The sequence below is a fragment of the Meleagris gallopavo genome, chromosome 2 (assembly GCF_000146605.3).
Source record: "Meleagris gallopavo isolate NT-WF06-2002-E0010 breed Aviagen turkey brand Nicholas breeding stock chromosome 2, Turkey_5.1, whole genome shotgun sequence".
Lineage (NCBI taxonomy): Eukaryota > Metazoa > Chordata > Aves > Galliformes > Phasianidae > Meleagris > Meleagris gallopavo.
In genome coordinates, this window is record NC_015012.2 from 84441211 (window position 1) to 84459624 (window position 18414).

General features: G+C 36.1%; 2 protein-coding genes across 2 annotated transcripts in view; both read right to left on the reverse strand.

Moving 5' to 3' along the window:
• Positions 1–639, reverse strand: part of LOC100544490 (rho guanine nucleotide exchange factor 10) — a 16359-nt gene extending 15720 nt beyond the window's left edge. The window contains exon 1 of the mRNA XM_019613581.1: positions 596–639. Coding sequence (XP_019469126.1) covers positions 596–639 — 44 coding nt within the window. The remainder of the gene's footprint in view (positions 1–595) is intronic.
• Positions 640–1037: 398 nt separating this feature from the next.
• The window catches only part of ARHGEF10 (Rho guanine nucleotide exchange factor 10), a 30427-nt gene continuing 13050 nt past the window's right edge, over positions 1038–18414 (reverse strand). Inside the window, exons 5-10 of the mRNA XM_010707783.3 lie at positions 9039–9154; positions 7297–7424; positions 6699–6799; positions 5350–5471; positions 2517–2603; positions 1038–1316 (exon numbers count right to left, since the gene is read on the reverse strand). Of these exons, the coding sequence (XP_010706085.1) occupies positions 1089–1316; positions 2517–2603; positions 5350–5471; positions 6699–6799; positions 7297–7424; positions 9039–9154 (782 nt within the window). The 3' untranslated portion in view covers positions 1038–1088. The remainder of the gene's footprint in view (positions 1317–2516; positions 2604–5349; positions 5472–6698; positions 6800–7296; positions 7425–9038; positions 9155–18414) is intronic.

Here is an 18414-nt window from a genome sequence, read left to right on the forward strand (position 1 = left end):
AGAAGAAGAAGAAGATAAGTCTGCAAAATTCTCAACAGTATATTTACTAAAGAGATTTGTAATAAAATACTGGGGAAAAATATTTTCTTCTTCCATACATAGGAAGACAAATATGGAAAGAACTATTTTGACCCTTCAGAATATCTACATAGACGATTTGCAATTACTTAACAAAGACACTGAAGTATAAGGGAAAAAAAAAGGAGAAACATTTCTTCAATAAAGAAACATAGTTAGAATCATGCTTCCCATTGATTAGAAAGAAGAAAAAGGAATAAGTATTATCCATAGAACTAGGGAAAAGAGAAGAAACACTCATTATCACACGTCAAATGCACCTAAAATTCTGATAGTTCTTACAGATTGTCATCATGGGAATGTTAGCAATATTGAATAATTAAATCTAGAATGAATTGCATCTGACACACAAAGGCAATTAGTGCAACCAGATTTTGGAATTGTTAGAAAACAACATTTTCCTTACACAGATTTTTTTTTTTTCTCCTTCATTTATACCAGTTGGAAACCCCTACAAAAATTGCATATTGTTGCATACTTATGTCTTCATGAGTCTAAGGAAGATTTGTTCACTTACTGAGTTACAATTTTAGAAAATACAGCTTCTTTCAATTGAGTCATGACTCAGTAAGGTCATCAGTTCAACCAAAGCAAAATAATTCATGTCAACAGTAAATAGCAATAGTATTTATTTGCATGACAAATCATGCACAATATCACACTGTAGGAGGTTAATGAGTTCCTCATTTAACAATTCTCCCATTTAAAAAACTTTCCAATACTTAACAATTATGCTGTAACACTGCAAAGATAATATTCATATTGTTCAGACATGATGTACGATGAATTAAGCCTCTTTCATTAAGTAAAGGTTTTATTTTTATTTTAAATAATACATAGTATATTTTAAAATGATGCACGGCATATTTTTTCTTTAGGTGGATTTAGATGAAAATGATACATTGAGGTCATTTTAAAGAAAAGAACATTTTCTAGTAAGTAACTCAATTTTTTGCTATAGAGTAATAAAGCTAATGAATAAATCATACACAGTATGCTAAAAATGAGAATCACCTTCCTTCTTCCATGCCAAGGCAAATAGTAGGCACATTAGAAGCTTTTGCAGGAACATTTTCAGAGTTGAGAGACATATTTATCTCCTTTATTTTCTCTTCTTCTGGTATGTAGACCATGCAGAGAATCCGCGATTCCACATTGAAGCACTCAATAACCTTAGGACCAGAGCTCTGAAATGAGACTATTGCGATCTGGCCCATCTGATTAGTACAACTGCCAATCTGAATTGGAAAGAGAAACAATAAAAATAATAGACAGAGATTGATAACTGTCTCCAGCAGGAGCAGCATTAACAAGGAGGAATATTGGAAAGTCAAAGAGTGCATCTCAAGTTGAACAAGAAAATAATTCAGCTTCAGAATGTTTTAAAACATTGCATATGAACACAGAATTCCACTGTATACTCACAGAAACTTTTTTTCCCAAGGACAAATATTTTAGCCTATCCTGAAATGTACATACAGAATGTATTGCAATTAGAGTAAGCAGCTGTGCAATATATTATTTTAAAAACCAGCATTCTTAGTTATCTCAGCTACTCTTGAAATTGATAATATAGTTGAAGCTCGTCCTTTGAAGAGTAACAGGTCTACACATAAATACTCTGCTGCAACAGAACAGAGGATTACCAATATCATCAGATACATGTTCTCCTTGATCCAAATCTAAATATCATCAATATGTTCACAAATATTTTAGGAAACTGGGAAGAGTAGAACAATAAATTGTGCACCTAAGCACCAACACACATTTATACAGCGACTCCCTATGCATGTATGAAATGAAAAACATGGCAAAGAAGAAGAAAGAAAATTATGCAGTAGTAGAAAGACTTCATTGACATGTATTTGTGATGACTGTTTTCAATTAACAAAGACAAAAAGAAAATACACAAGTCATCCTGAAAAAGACCACTGACACAAACTACTTTTAACTTTAACTTTTAACTTTCCAGGGTTCCAAAATGTTGTCCCTTAAAATCTCAGTTTTGCAGTAACAAGAAAACTTGCTGAAATTTTTAGCATTTAAAAAACAAAAATAGGCGATGCCACTTTGCTAGAATATCAGCATATTTAGGTCATAATAATGTGCTAGTACATTATTTTCCTATGTACACACTTAAATTGCTTATAGCTAAAACATTTTTCAAATATGGATACAGACAAAAATGACTGTGTGAGCTCATATGGCTTTAAATAGCATAAAACTCACATCTAACAGTGCTCACCTGATTTCATTCTGTGCAACAATAACAATCACACATAGAGTACAGTATTAGTTATCCCCTATAGAAGTTCATCTTAAATAATTAAACAAAAATAAAAATAATAACAATAATAATAAAATCCATATGCTGCTGATTGTCACAAAAAAACATCTCCAGAAAGGGGAGACAAACCTCTCTCCAAGACTAAACTTACCCAAAGAAAACCATGTTCCATGGAACAGGAATCTGACTCCGTTTCTCCGGAGAGGTACAATTCAGGGTTATAAGCGGCGCATTCAATCTTCAAACAAACAAACAAAAATGTGGACAGTTAAGGTTAAAAAGATATGCCTGATTCAGTCTTATTTAATCTGTAATTAATTAAATCAATCATTTAAGGATATCACAATGTCAGAAAAGAAGCCAAGAAGTCAATCTAGCCCATCCAGCTTCCAGCGGGCAGGGTCAACTGCTTGTGTATCATTCCTAGCACATTCTTGTCTACTCTTACAGACATTAAAAGCTAAAGACTAAAAATTTTCCACCTGATTTGTCCAAAAGCTTCACAGAGCTTCAAATTTCATTACTTTTTTTCCAACCTAAAGTCGTCCCTGATGTAAACGCTAACCTTCTCATCTTAGCAATCAGATACTATCTTCCCTTCTATAGTATCCTTTCACATATAAGGCTGCTATATGTCATGACACTCTTTGAGTCTCCTCTTCATTAGGCTCAGTAAGCACGATCATTAATTCATTTAATTATTTTGCTAAATCTTGTTTTAAACTTTTAAAGTTAGTTTTTAAAATTCTTGCTTACGACTGTTGTTTTACAACTGGTATCTCCCTACCATCTCCACATATTTGGAAATGCAGAACTATGTAAACTGAACACCCTGCTTTAGCTGATCTGTAAAATACTTACTATGTAAAATACTACATAATGATTACCTTCTCTGAACCTTGTTTGGATGCATTCCATTGGTTATTTGCTCTTTGTAACAATATCACATTTTTAACCAATTCTTGCCTTGTTGTTATCTTAAAAATTGCTTTTATGGACTTTCTACTCAATCACCTCATCAATCTGTACTTGTGTAGGTACTTAATTCTGCAAGAGAATACTGTGTGTCTGTCCTAATTATTATCACCCTCTTTATTTCTTCAGATCACTTCTTCAAGTGTTCTACTCATTTTGAATGTTAATGCTATGCTTCAAAATGCCTTCACTCCCTCCCTCCCACTTCTTGTTATCGCATCACTGTCAGTAAACTAAAAATTATACTCAGGACTTTATCATCCAGGCCATTTAAGGAAAAAATAAAAATAACCAACCCAACCCACTCCTCAAGAATTCTGCCAGACTGAAGATCAATGCAAGTCTTTCCTTGCTCAGAAAATGAAACACCAGTACACAAGCTCTAAAAAAGGCCTTTTTATGATTTATATCTATTTTCTCTGATTTCCCCTAATAAAAAGACTACATAAGCACTTCTCTATTATGAACTTCTTGAATATATTTTTAACAGAGTAAAAAGGTTTGTGATGAGGTACAATATTATGCTTTTAGACAGCATCCTCTACAGTTCACACTCATGTGCTTGTCTCAGGCATCAATGACACAATATTGCTTGTGATTCTGGAGACAAGTTGGTTAGTATTAACTTACACACTTCAACAGAATCTCGCAACATCATTTCACTACAGTGAGATCATTGGTTTTATTTTATTTTTTGAAAGGAAACTAGTGGTCATAATTTAAGAGTTCTAAATTTCCAGTTTGTTTTTCAGAAGTACAAAGAATTTAGAAATTCTCCCTGAAGTCAGCAGACATCATCGAGTGACTAGAAGTAGTAATAATGGTATGTATTCACCAAAGCAATACACAACAAGGATAGAAGACAGATCAGAAAAATAAAAGAACTCATAATAGTGATTTACAGTAGCTATGACAACTAAGTACATCACTAAAGAAAGAAAAAGTTAACCTGCTGGCTAAGTATTTCTCAGGCTGTTTCTTACATCTCTATGTCACTTTATGTCTTCCTCAAAACTGATGATGTTTTTCACAGTCAAATCCTAGTAGTTTAGCTCTCTATTTCAATAAGCCTTTTACACAATGATGTAAATTTGCTCTGATGGCTGTTACTGACTCCCTGTACTACCAGGCAGTCTGAGCAGTATGCTAAGAGATAGCAGGATCAGCCAAGCAAAGGGCTTCCCATCCCAACCTGTACCTCTACATCAAAACTGCAGCTGAAGCTGCAAAAAAGCAGAAGAAATATTTAGGCGATTTCATCCAGGAATATCAAGGGCTTTAAGAACATCAGGAGTGACAGCTGGGCTTCTATGTTCTCCTTTGGATCTGTAAAACTAGCAGAGCTGTCTTGGAGCTCAGGCAAACTCTGCCTGCAAAGAGCATTACATAACTGTATGGACACACGACCTTCCCTTCTTTTCAAAACAAAAAGATCCTTTTGAAACTTGATTACAAGGGATGAACCTGAGCCTTTAAGGCACTTGGCACAGACCTACAGAACTTACAAATACACAGGCTCTACAGAAATGCGAGTATTTAAATTTCCCTTTAAAATAATCGGTTTGGTTATTTATCCAACTGTGACATAGAAAATATTCAATAAACATAAATCCAAGTGTCTAATAAGATATGAATGACTGCAGTTATACAAGGGACTGGAGACTCTCAGCAGACTTCAGCTGCTGTAAGCTGCAGTTCTGCTCTGAATCCATTTAAAACTGTTGCACATTTCCAATGCATCCTTTTCCTTGAGTAATGAGCTTACACCTGAATAGAAATGCCATATCGTATAAATCTACATACTTTGTTCTTTAAGGTCTCAAATACTGTGTTCCTGCAACACTCTTGGACTTTCTATTGCTGTTGGTCTTATACCAAAGTATACACTAGAAGTAACTTAAGAGAACTAATAGATGAGAACTAACAGATGTATTTACAATACAGTTTTCCTTAGAAGTGACGTCACAAAAGAAAACAAATTGTAATTTCGTATAATCAGTTCTATTCACCTTAAACTCCTGCTGCTTGGCCATCATCACTGGCATGTGTCTAACAAGGAGAGGATGTTTCTCCTTTTTGATTTGATTCCCATCATCTTCCACACAGAACCAACCTAACAGGTTATCCTCCGCTGTAACAGAAAAAACAAACAAACATCCCACAACACTTTCACTGAATAACTGCTTACATCTCTCCACAGAAATAGAAAATAGAAAATAATTACAATTGGCTAGTAATGAGCAGGCTCTTCTCATGTTATATGTACTTTTGTTGGAATAAACAATAAAACTATGAGCAGAAATTCAATACGGTAGATTATGTAACTACTGTTAATGCCAAAAAAGCAACACTTAATACTAGCAAAATGCTAATGATCTTGTCAGTAGCTTATTAAAAGAGTAAAGGTACCCTTCCTCTTCCTCTTTTGAATCCTTGAAGAATATCAAACCTTTCCTCAGACCTATCAAATCTATCACCTGCAAATATGACCATTTCTCTGCCAGCAAAGTCGCATCACTACCATCTGCTATTTATCATCCTTACAAGGATTCACCTCCTGCAATGATGAAGATGTCCAGTTTTCTTTCCTTTTTTGTTGTTTTATCTGTCTACTGTGAGATGCCATAAAAATACCATATTTTGAAAAAGTGCTGGCAAAAGTTGCTTTCTACTTTGCATATCCTCAATGTTTCAACTTAAGCATTCAACATCCCAGTTAACTTTTGAAACTTAGGCACCCTGAGGAAACACAGGAAACTAATAACATCACAGGACAGAACGTTCTTTGTTGCTCCCACTTAGATCAGATTTGTTAGTGATAATTTCTCTAGTGAAAACTAAAAGGTTATACTAAAAGAACTGACTCTGGTCCCAAGAGAAAAACTTATTTCATGTATCCAACTAAAGAAATATTTCATCAAAATGTCATGAATGTTTATTTCATGCTCAGGAAGTTAAAAACAAATGAACTAACAGCTGTACTATCACTTCCTAGGTAAAATTTCTTGAGCTAAAACTGAAAAATTTGAACCTCAAAGGCATATGGGTGAAAAGATTGTAATATCTGAAAAGATATGTATACAATGGAGTAATTTCCTCATCAGTCTGACATGTAGTGTAACTTCATTCATTTTGATTTAGATATATCAAATAAAAATTATTATCATAGATCATACAGATCAGCACTACTTTGTAAATCAATCGTTACTATCTACTGTATTGCAATTTCAAGATCTGTAGATAGAACTTTGTAAAAAAAAAAAAAGAATAAAAGTCATTTTGTATGAAAAAGGTATTACACTGTACATCTTATACTTGAATCATAACTTGATAGGAAATGTAGGAAACCAAGAATTACCAAGGGCTAGTTTAGCCATTTGCAAATTGTTGATCCAAGACTGTTTGATGGCAGGAGTAAATGTATTGAATACAGCTGTAAAGAAAGTAGGCCGCCCAGACCTGCAAGACAAAAATTAAATAAAATAAATGAAAACCAATTACACAAAAAGAGGCCATTCTAAACGTACTAAGTATGAGATTCAGACAGGGCTAGAAAAGTAAAGCAAGACAAAATTCCAACCATCTTCCTTTATCCTAAAGGACACAGCTCAGATGGGTTATGACAAGCCACACGTCCTTCTTCTCACGCTTTACATGAAAAGGTACAAGAAGAATAATCCTCCTTGGCAAATTAATATAATAGTGGCTATTCCTTGTCAAGTGCCATCATCACAGTTCCTCTCTTATCTTGCATCAGGAACTTAGTGTTGAGGAACAGGAGAAGAACTACACTGCTGTTCTGAAACATGGAAGTTGCAAATGCTTCAACATGACAGTGCAATTCAGAGGCTAACTGTAGAGACAAAAGAGCAGGAAGACCTAAAGGTTCCCTGGTATATCTCTACCTAACACACAAACCCATTTAGAAAGTTTCACAATCAAGAATTACTACTGACTTGTCCTGTTTTCCTGGAAGCTGCAGCTGAATTCTACAGCGATCTGCTGCTCTGATTTCGTCTTCTTTTTTCAAGATCAATTTTTGTAAACCTGAGGTCCAGTCATGTGCTACCGATTGGTTTAAGTTCTGAAAAATTGAAAAAAGAATGCTAAGCAACAACATCCATCTACCAACCCATTTCCAATGAGCTAAGGTGATCGTTACATAGAAAGAGTTCCCAGTACCTGGCTCTCATTTAGTTATCATTTTAATCATTGATAATTTAGACAGATTTGTAAACACACTTCAGAAATGTCTGTAAAAATTGTTAACATATGATGATTTACTTGCACACTGTTCAGATTTTGATACATACATAACACTCCCAAGGATTTGTCAAACTATGAAATGCAAATTTGCATCGACTGCTCCTACAATCCTTTAACTTCATTGCAATAAAGAATCAATAAATTCTCTTTCTAAAGGAAACCTCAAGAAAACCTCTATAAATCACACTGCCAATGTTTTTGTTCAAATCTTTGAGGCAAAAATATTTATGTAGCCATTGTGGAAGCTCTGTGTAGTTGCAAACCACTTAAGTAGGATGCTGAAACATTCATTCTCTCTAACATAAACATAAGAAGTTATTCACATGCAAGAGCACATGAATTACCAATTGTTAAAATTTTATAAAAATTAAGGTATATTTCAAAAATAAAGAAACTGACCTTATTCCTGAATTATTTTAAAAAGCTCTGTCTGGAAACATTGATTAAATGTTATGTTTTTTAAATGTAGTTGGCTCTGACTAGCAGCAAAAGTGGAAAGGTTTTGTATATTTTGATTCTATCATTTTTAGTGGATGAAAATCCTATAGTATCTATTGCACACCTCATTCCAATAACGCAGCTGAAATTCACCTCCATATTCTGGTGAAATTTTGTCCTAACAGACTGCTTCTATAAATGTCCTTCACAGTACATATTTTCATCAATTTTTATGTTCTACTTAATGTCCTTGACTTTGAAGTCAGGATATTCCAAGAGAAACTCAGCTTTCATATACGCAAACATTTACTTAGTCTGTGGTGGCAGGTAGGAATTTTAAAATATACTCAAACATATGTAAAAGATATAAAACAAGAAAGTAAAAAATATAAAACAAAGAAGAAAGCAATTAAAAATATATTATTGATTTATTTTTAGGTCTTATGAATGTGGAGAATTGAGAATTCATTCTGAAATTCAGTGTTAATGTTCTATATCTATTTGCTAAAACAAAGGGTAAGTGAAAGGGACATGAACAAAACCAAAGCAAATTGCTTTCAAAATTCATCACAACATCTATTAACATTTTTGTGATTTGCATTTAAGTACAATTTCTCCCCAAAAGCTAGAATTATAAGCTCATATGAGAATAAGAGCTTCCTCCAAGCAACCATCCTCCTACTACCTCGTCTAACTGTAGGAATCTAATTTCATAAGATCAAAACATAATTCTGTTTCCATATAAGCTTATCAGCTACTGAGGAAATGTAGACTCTTGTAGTTTCCACCTACACTTAAAAACAATGAAGCAAAACAAGATTAAAAGACAGCTGTAATCTACTTACAGCATTAAACATTTAAAAGCAATTGAATTACTGGAGATAAAAATGATTTCTTTACAGAGAGAACATCTTACATTGACCCTAGGGAAAAACAACTGGGCTATTTTACAACAAGAATACATTTTAAAAATAAATCCAGCTTTGTTTATTACCTGATAATTTCCTTTAAGGCTGCCTATTAATTGACTAATTTGACCAACTACATTCAAATCATGTAAAAGGTTCTGCAGATCATGGTATAGTTGCCCTGGTCCCATATACAGCTTGTCTAAAATGAACAAGAACATAATGTTATATATAATAAAAAGATGTAATTCTCAGTTAAAGGAGGAAAGCACAACAAACATAATATTATTAACATATATTGCTACTTCTTAACACTATGAAAATTAGGTTTATCAAAATAGGCTTTGCTCTTTCTAGATCATAAAAACAACTAACGCATCAATACGCAGATAGGGTCATCCAAAAATCAGTGTTTTATTTATACGTACACCATAGCCATTTCACTTTGCTGCTCCAGGTGCTTTCAGTGTTCCTATAGACAGACACTTATGAAACGCGCCATGGGAAGCGGTAGCAGTATGTATTATTGTATACTAGCGTTGCATATACAGGTGTTACCATACTCATTTCCTTGTAGTTTACCTTATATTGTCTTTTTCAGTTTGTTCATCTATTATGAAGGACAGCATCATCTCTAGCTTTAATAGGAATGCACTAGTACTGTGACAAACAGCAAAGATTCACTGAGCCTCAAATCTGTAGATAATTGAATTTTTGCTTAACACCAACCAGCAGGCTTGCTGTTACATGACAATGTGCACATCCTTCAAGAGGGTTGCTTCTCCTTACGTGACAGCCAAAAAACTTATCTGTAGCCTATACTAAGGTGGTTTAAAACTCCAAATCTGTTTTAGCAAAATAATTCAGGACCATATAACTACATCCTAACTCTATCCATAATCCTAACTCACAAACCTATAACTTCACTGAACCACATGAAATTTTATTGCAATCAGACAAGTAGAAAAAGTATCTGCGCTGAGCACAGCACCAAGTATTAGAAGCAGCAGAAATATCTTGCCCAAGCCATTAGTAAGTACATATGCTTACAAAGAAACACTAACTGAGAAAAAATACTCTGACTAATAGGATAAAATAGGCAGTTTAATGTGCAAAATTTCCAAAGCCCTGCTAACACCTTGGCTCCCAGACATGATACTAGCAGAGGGATGGCTATACAGCTCTTGCAGAAACAATATTCTCCCCCCCCAAGCTCCACACTCTGACTCATACAGAGTCAGCATGTTTCCCTTTGGAATGACAGGAACCAGGCTGGATTATTTTTCCAGGAAACCCCTGCAGATTATTTATCTCATGCAGTGCAGCATTCAAGCTACAACTCCAAGCCACAGTTTTGGAAGCTAGTCTGTGGGAAGCAAATCATCCTGACCAGGAGGTTTTCAAGACTGTACTGGCAAGAATATGAAGTAAATCTAATTCTAGCTATGTAGACCACGTCTATATGCCAAACCCCATCATACAAGGAGAATGCTCTCAAAATATGGTTTGAATTTTGAGTGCTCCTTAGTGGACTCAATGGCTCTTGTGGGTCCCTTTTAACACAGGATATTCTGTGATTCTCTTATTAATCCGAGGACTGCAGCTGGTGGAAGACTAGGAGCACTCACTGGCATGCTGCTGATCCCAGGCAGCCTCTTCTTCCCAGGTAACTCCACAGTCTGCTGTAGGAGCACAGGGGGCCCTGGCCTGCAGGCTGGCAGCAGCACAGGGATGGCCACATTTACCACGTGTGGTGGGCAGGGCAGATGGGTGTCAATACTGCATGGCTGGGACCAGAATGGAATAAAAACCCAACCAGAAGTCAACAAAATACAACAGACCAAACACAACACTATCATGAAGATCAAGGCCATGACTGGACATTTACATAATCCATTACATTAAAGCAGGAATCTGTCTCAATTCTTGAAGGCTGAAAAATCACAAGATCTAAAGGAAATGCTAAGGGTTACTTTATTTATGAATTCTCCACTTTACTGCAGGAAAATACAATGTAAACTGGAGATATTGCACTTGCCCAGAAAACTGAAAATTATTCTCATGCTTTTAGATGTTCTGCTAAATGGAATGAAAGGATTTAGGATCAACTGCACTTACACCACTTACCCAAGCAGAGAATAGATGCAACTTTCATCCACTCTCCTTTGCCTGTTCTGAATGTTAATTAAAAGCACTATGGAGCCTTTCTTATCCTCACAAACAAATCAGTCTTTAGGAAAAGATCATTATATTTGCTGTATACAATGAAAGGAAACAAATCCAAAGTAGACAGACATTGGCAGAAGAGTTTTTAGGTTCAGATTTTTTTTTTTTAATTACAAAATTTTAACACTTCTGCAATTGCAGACCATCAGCTTTCATTAAGCTGCATTTTCATTTTCTCCAATCCAAATACTTGAAAAAACAATAGCTGAAAAATCTCTCCTTGAATCTCTCTTCTTCTGCTATCTTAACCTTTTTACTAAGTAATCTTGACAATAATTACCAATTATCAAGCATAAGAATTCCTAGTTCTTGGACGAATCAAATTGCTGATTTCAGTTGGGCAACACTCAGTGTTATAAGTCTGGTAAAATCTGGTTGAAAGTTATAATACATTCAGCATTGTAAAGAACTCAAATGAAATAATTTTTGTCACAAATTTCTGTACCAGAAGTTTACAAAACAAAATTAAGCCTGATTCTAAGTAAATAGTAGTTAGTTGAGTTTCTAGCAGAAGCCTGTTCACCTACCTGTCATTTATAAATTCCACAGGTAAACAAATCAAACTGCTGCACTGAAAAACACAAATTTATACTCATGGGGATGACCAACACAAAACTTAAAGCCACAATGTTGTGAAGAGCTGAAAAATTGTGATAATTCCCTTGTATAAAATGGATACTTTCACACGAGTGAATATCAGCTATATTACTGATAAGCTGAGAGAGCTAGAGCTCTTCAGTACAGGGAAGAGAAGGCTCTGGGGGGACCTTATAGCAGCCTTCCTGTACCTGAAGGGGACTGACAGGAAAGCTGTGGAGGGACTTTTTATAAGGGCATGTAGCAACAGAATGGGGGGAAATGGCTTTAAACTGGAAGAGAGTAGATTTAATCTAGATATCAGGAAGAAATTTTTTATTGTGAGGGTGGTGAGACACTGGAACAGGTTGCCCAGTAAGGTTGTGGATGCTCCCCCCCTGATGTTCAAGGTAAGGCTGGATGGGGCTTCAAGTTACCTTGCAGGTTTAATTCCTGCCCATAGCAGGGGGGTTGAACTCGATGATCTTAAAGGTCCCTTCCAACCCAAACCATTCTATAATTCTATGACTATTTCTGAAGTTTAAAGGCCAGGATCACTCCTTGCAGCTTCATAAAGACAGAGTTAAAAGCAAATCAGAAATAGGACACTATTCAGCAACGTACAATAGCAAGCATTCAGGCAGAAAGACTTTGTGCTATAGTCTTCAAATGAGGCCATACAGCAAGTTTTAACTACTTATATCAATGGATTTTCCTTGTGCTGCTATCACACCAGAAAACAGATCTCCTTTACTCCCTCCTACATCTCCAAATACTTTTATAAATATTCTAGTTTCAGCCTTGAGAATAAGGGATAAATCCCTTTACTCACCCGAGTATTTTGTCTGCATTATGCAAGTTTTATAATATTTTAATAAATCAAGATATAAAGGAAGCAAAGAGAGCGTCAAAGCAAACAAAATAACCTGGCAAATGAAATTCTGTAATTTAGAAAAAACAAACTGAAGTCAATCATTAAAGGGCAAATTCCTAGTACAGTTTCCGAAAAGAAAACAGCAACAACAACAACAAAAAACAGTAAATAAAGAGAGCCTGTTTCCATCTTTGATGTCCCAAGATGACAAATTAAAATGAAATTGTAATGGTCAGCCACAGCAGATATCAACAGCCATGGCTATCGTTCTTTCCTGGAGGTCCTTAGTAGGCAGAAAATGAAGCAGAAAAATAACTGAGATCATAACAATGTCCTCATCAGTAGAGAATTCTCTTAGATTTCACCATTTGATTTCTGTCAGGATAATGGATTAAAAATTACAGCAACTTCACTACTGAATCGGGTCCTGAAAGGGCTACTCAACATCTTTTAAAACAGGATTAGCTTGCAGGATCCTTGGTGGCTAACAATACATTAACTACCAGTTGATTCAGCTCAGAATTGTCTGATGGATGATATTTCCTGGGTGAAAGTAGGTGGTGGTGCTGAAGTGGGGCGGGGGGCGGGAATGCAGTCTGTTCATCAGATGTGTTTCTCAGTGCAGAGCCAAAGTTCTGCCCGCTAAAAATGTTCCCTGACCATTACATTGCTGGTTAGCTTGAATGGGTGTTCTCTCTTTTTCTCCATAGAAACCACTGATAAACTCTTGGTTTCATTCCAAGGCAGATGATACGGTAGATTTTTTTTTTGTACTTGAAAAGTTTTAGAAATGATAGTCATTTCCTTCCCATTTCTAAGCCACTCCTGCTATCAAGCTCCAAAACAATTTTTTTTCCAATGTGGGGAAGAAAGAAGAAAAAAAAGTAAAAAAAGCAACACAGGAATTCAGGGACAATTCTTCCCATCTCCACACATCCGACATGCTGCAGAGAACGGTGTGCTTGGGCAGAAGGAAAATGCTGTCTGCTGTAACCAATAACCATGTATCTCACTTAGGATGCAAAGTTTTGCATTCCACTTACAGATCAAGGGTAAAATCTTGGCCCCATGCAAGTTAGTAGAGGAATTTTTTCATCAAATCCTTTGTTGCTAAGATATCACCAGAAGAATTTGCACCTCCTTGCAACAGGCAAGTTCAGTGCCAACAACCAAAAATTCATGCAAAATGCCTAATCCCTTACTTAGCATTATTTTAAAAAGTATTCAAGACAGATCCATGGAAAAAAAAAAAAGCTACCAATTTCTTTAAAGGGAAAAAAGAAAAGTTAAATTTAATTTTTGCTAAGTTAAACTGATCCTTGGTAGAGTTTATGTGAGTATAATACTAAAACTTCTACCTGCTCATTTCCCAGCCCTGTGTTCTGGACCATCATGTTAAATTCACCAGCTTTACCTGATTTGAAGTAATTATAATTGAAGCAGAAGCAATTTCAGTCCATTAACATCAATCCATTCACAAAGCCTGCAGGAAACTCCCTGGGTGTGGTTAAAGTCTGCTTAACTTGGTTCAGGCAAAATTAGTATTTGTGCATAAATATATGTATAGAAAAAATGCTTAGATGTGGTCAAAGGGGAAAATGACTCCTTACCCTCTTTACTTAGAGGAGTTCTGTCATGCTCTGGGTCCAACACGAACCAGGACCTGAGTTAAAGACTCATCCCAATGGTGTTTTTCCCTTCCTAGCAGCCAACCTTCCTGTGCCCACCCCTAGCTGACCCACTCTGCGCCACACTGGCAGACCCACGGCTGCACATTGCTCTGCTATTGAGCGTGGCCAGCAGCTGCAGATCTCATTGCACAGCCAGCACAGCAGCAGCTGCTTTAATGGGTGCTGGCAGAGCACCAACCCCTCGGGATCACCGTCTATCCGGCTCCACACAATTTTTAATTCTCATGGGTACTACAGGCATATTGGGTATTGTACTTCTGAACTGAACATGCCCTGTTCTTGATCTCAAAGAATTACCATGGGACTGATTTATTTACCATCATGATTTGTTACTCATACACATTTTCTACAAGCTTCTGCTGTGTTCTGTTTCTCAACCGTGAGTTACTAATTTATGATAGATTTATGCTGCTAAAGGGGAAAAAAAGTGTTGCCATGCCTAGAGTAGATGCAGACACCTTTAAATTAAATGTCTGTTACTATATAAGCAGATATAATGGCTCAAGTGGTCCCTTCCAGTTCAAAACTTCTATTTAATTCCTAATGAGGAGGATTTTTTGAAGTAATATTACATAAATCCAAATGGCAAATACTAGAAGCCTCATCTAGTATTAGTCTCAATAGTGCAAGTACTCTTGCAAGTATTTCTGTATTGCATGTCATGTTAAAGTGGAAGATGGTTAACAAATACCTTCCTGGGTATCTCACATACTGCAAAGGAACTAACCTTGACAAGATTTGCTTCAAGCATAGTTATAGAGATGATCTTTTCCCCCACATGGTTCAAAAATCATCAATATAAATTGTTTTGAAAACAACTTCTTGATGTGAACTGAGAACCAATGCATCAGATAAATTCAAAGTCCTCAGACAGATTATTTTGTCTGAGAGATGCAGAGCCCTGAAGTCAGGCAAGGCATAATACTAAATACAAGTTCATGAATATGGTGATTGAACAAGGAAAAATGGTTTCAGGCTTAAAGAGGGTAAATTTAAATTAGATATAAGAAAAAGACCTTTTACAGTGAGGGTGGTGAGGCACTGGAACAAGTTGCCCAGAGATGTGGTTGATGCCCCATCCTGGAGACTTTCAAGGCAAGGCTGGATCAGGCCCTAGGCAGCCTGATTGAGCTGTGCGTGTCCCTGTTCTTTGCAGGGGGAACTGGACTAGATGGCCCTCAGAGGTTCCTTCCAACTATAAAGCTTCTTTGATTCTGTGATTCACATGTAAAAGCCATAACCAAACTGAGAAAGGCAACTTTGCAGACTAAAGCTGTGGCATCACTGAAGGGCAACACGAAGTTAATGACATGCTTGAAGAACATGCCAGATTTGAAGAAAATGCTGACAGGCTGATAGATCCCAAATTTGACTTGCCATTTATGATGTGGTCTTTGAAGCTGAGCACACTTACATTGCTTCCTCCCACTGAGCCATCTGTGCGTAGCCAGGCAACATACTGAAACATCAAGAGTTACGAAGGAAAGAAATTTGGAAAAGATTCAATCCTCATTTTGAGCATAAAAATCATCTGAGATCTGAGGAGAAGTCATGTATGTAGGAGGTAACTTGAAAAGCTGCTGTTGAGAAAGGCATAATGCATTGCTAATTGAACAGAATTACACACTCAGAACAAATAATTAAAAAAACAAGTCCCTTTCACAACACTTAAGTCTACATTTTAACCTAATACATTTGTGCAGTGTTCTGGAAATGAAATCATCATGTTACCAGATGAATTCTTGATCACTTCATAATAAATTGGAAGGATGTCATGAGACAGTTTATCCTAAATGTATTAAAAATGATGATATGGCAATAATATATTTAAAAATATTTCCGTGCAGTCAGAATTGCTCTATTGCTTTGTTCTAGATGTGGGATTTTCCTGCTAGTTTTTCTGTGATTTTCCTTAATGGGACGCTCTCTATCTGCTGTTCCTCAGTTCAGTTTATAACGTTCGCTCTTCAGAAAGGATGAGGTCGGAGCCAGAGGCAGCCTTACACCTTAAGGAAGATAGTTTCTAGCTCTCCAAAGATCTTGAGAATTAATTCACAGAAGGAAAACCAGAAAGCACTAATAAGATCCAAGATTATATTACTGCAATTTAGGAATTCTTTCTATACAATTTGGTATAAGATCCTGCACCTCTGAATACACTGGAATGTAAAATACAGAGGACAAATGCCTTCTAGCTGCTATGGATAATAGATTAAGAAAAATATTCTCTCTAAGACGGTCTAGTGGAGTTAGTTTTATTGATGCAAATAGAAAAGATTATTTATATGATATGACGAAACTCAAGCCACCTATTCTCAGCAACTGATCAACTCAGCTGGGAAAAAGATTAAGAATACTGGGAACATTGGTGATATTGTAATTTATTTAACAATTGATACCAATGCTCATTGCTAAATACTACATCCTTTCCCTTTGAGAAAAACAAAAACAAAAAACCTTTGTAACAAAACATTCCACTTCCACTGGAAAGCGGGTGGTGAAAACTGTCCCGCTGTACCCAATGGCAGCAGTATGCAGTGGAAGTCTCTTCTTATACCTTCCAAGTCCTTCTGTCTGAAAATTCTTCACAAATCTTACAGCCAGTGACAAAGAAGACAAGGATTTTATTTTTAGATGCTGAACGAGCTTCCTGCACACACAGTTATGTAAGCCAAGCACTTGACAACTCCTCCCACGACATCACTCCTATTTGTGCCTTTCGCCTTGCTTACACATGCTGGTCCTGTTTCCATAGGCACCTCAGGAAAGCATGCGTGCATGTTTTGTTTTCTGGTTTTCTTTGACAAAGTTGTTTCAATAGCCAACTGAAATTCCAGGAAAGTACCAAAAAAGTAGTCTTGGGAACCCAAAATCCCAGCTTCAGGGAGGGAATCTGAAGGCAAACAAGCCCATAGATGAATGAAAAAAAGAAAAGCAGACTTCTTCCTTAATCCCATTTCGTTCTTTGATGCCAGATCAAACTCATGATCTCAATGGTTGCGTACCCCTGAGAAGTATGAGTACTGTAGTTCAAATCTAGTTCACTTCTGGTTTCATAAAACTATCAGATCCAAACTCCACAAATATTTACAGGGTTGTACTGGTCTCTAGGTTTGGAAACAGAAGCAAACGGGAAACCAGGAATAATATTAGAAAACAAAAGCTCAGTTAGCAGTCATCAACGAAAAGATGAGTAGCTGTACTCATATGTAACTTTATACCATGACCCTAAATTAGGTTTATCAATGTTATTAAAAACATCATACAGGAAGAAGCACATACACACTATTAGGTGACAAGCAACAAAATCCTGAGATCAGCAGAACATAAATTAATGAATTCAAACTTGGGGTAAGCAAGCCTAATTACCAATACAGTCTGGACATATCATCATCGTCCAACATGAGAAGCATTATCATAAACATGAGGAGAGTATATTGAGCCTAACCCCTGTGAAGGAATAAATTTTAATCACACTTCAGTCATGGAAGCATTTACAAGTAATTTCTAGGAACTTAATAATTGAATCTGATAATCTGAGCTTACTTTTTAATGTATTTATTCTCACTGCCATGCAAGACAGGAGTTTTTCTGGCCTTTAATCACAGATAAAGAACTGAGTCCCAGAAGCTGCCAATCACACAAAACACAGATCTGGGAAATAAATCTCCCAAGTCTTAACTTTGGCAAGTCTTTTTAACATGCTTTGCCTTCGTGACAGCTCTTAAATGGTAATTACGTAACACTGAGACCTACCTCAATATTGTGTCAGATCCGAGCACCAAAGAAACAGGTTGCACAAAAATTACTGTCCAACCACAAAACTGCTTATTCACACAGCTTGAGTATAATACTAGTGCAGATAATATCAAAAGCTTGCAACTGCAAATATTGTGAAAGGTATCAGATGCAAACAATTTATAGTGCTATACCACTCACAAGTAAAATTATGCAAGAACACCAAGCAAAACATTTTAAGAGGAAACAGAAGTAGCTCATATAATGTGAGCGTGGCTTAGGGATTATATTAAACTCCAGATAATCCTAACAGTGCAGAGAACTGTAGAGGTAAAACACGATACATATTTTTTTCCT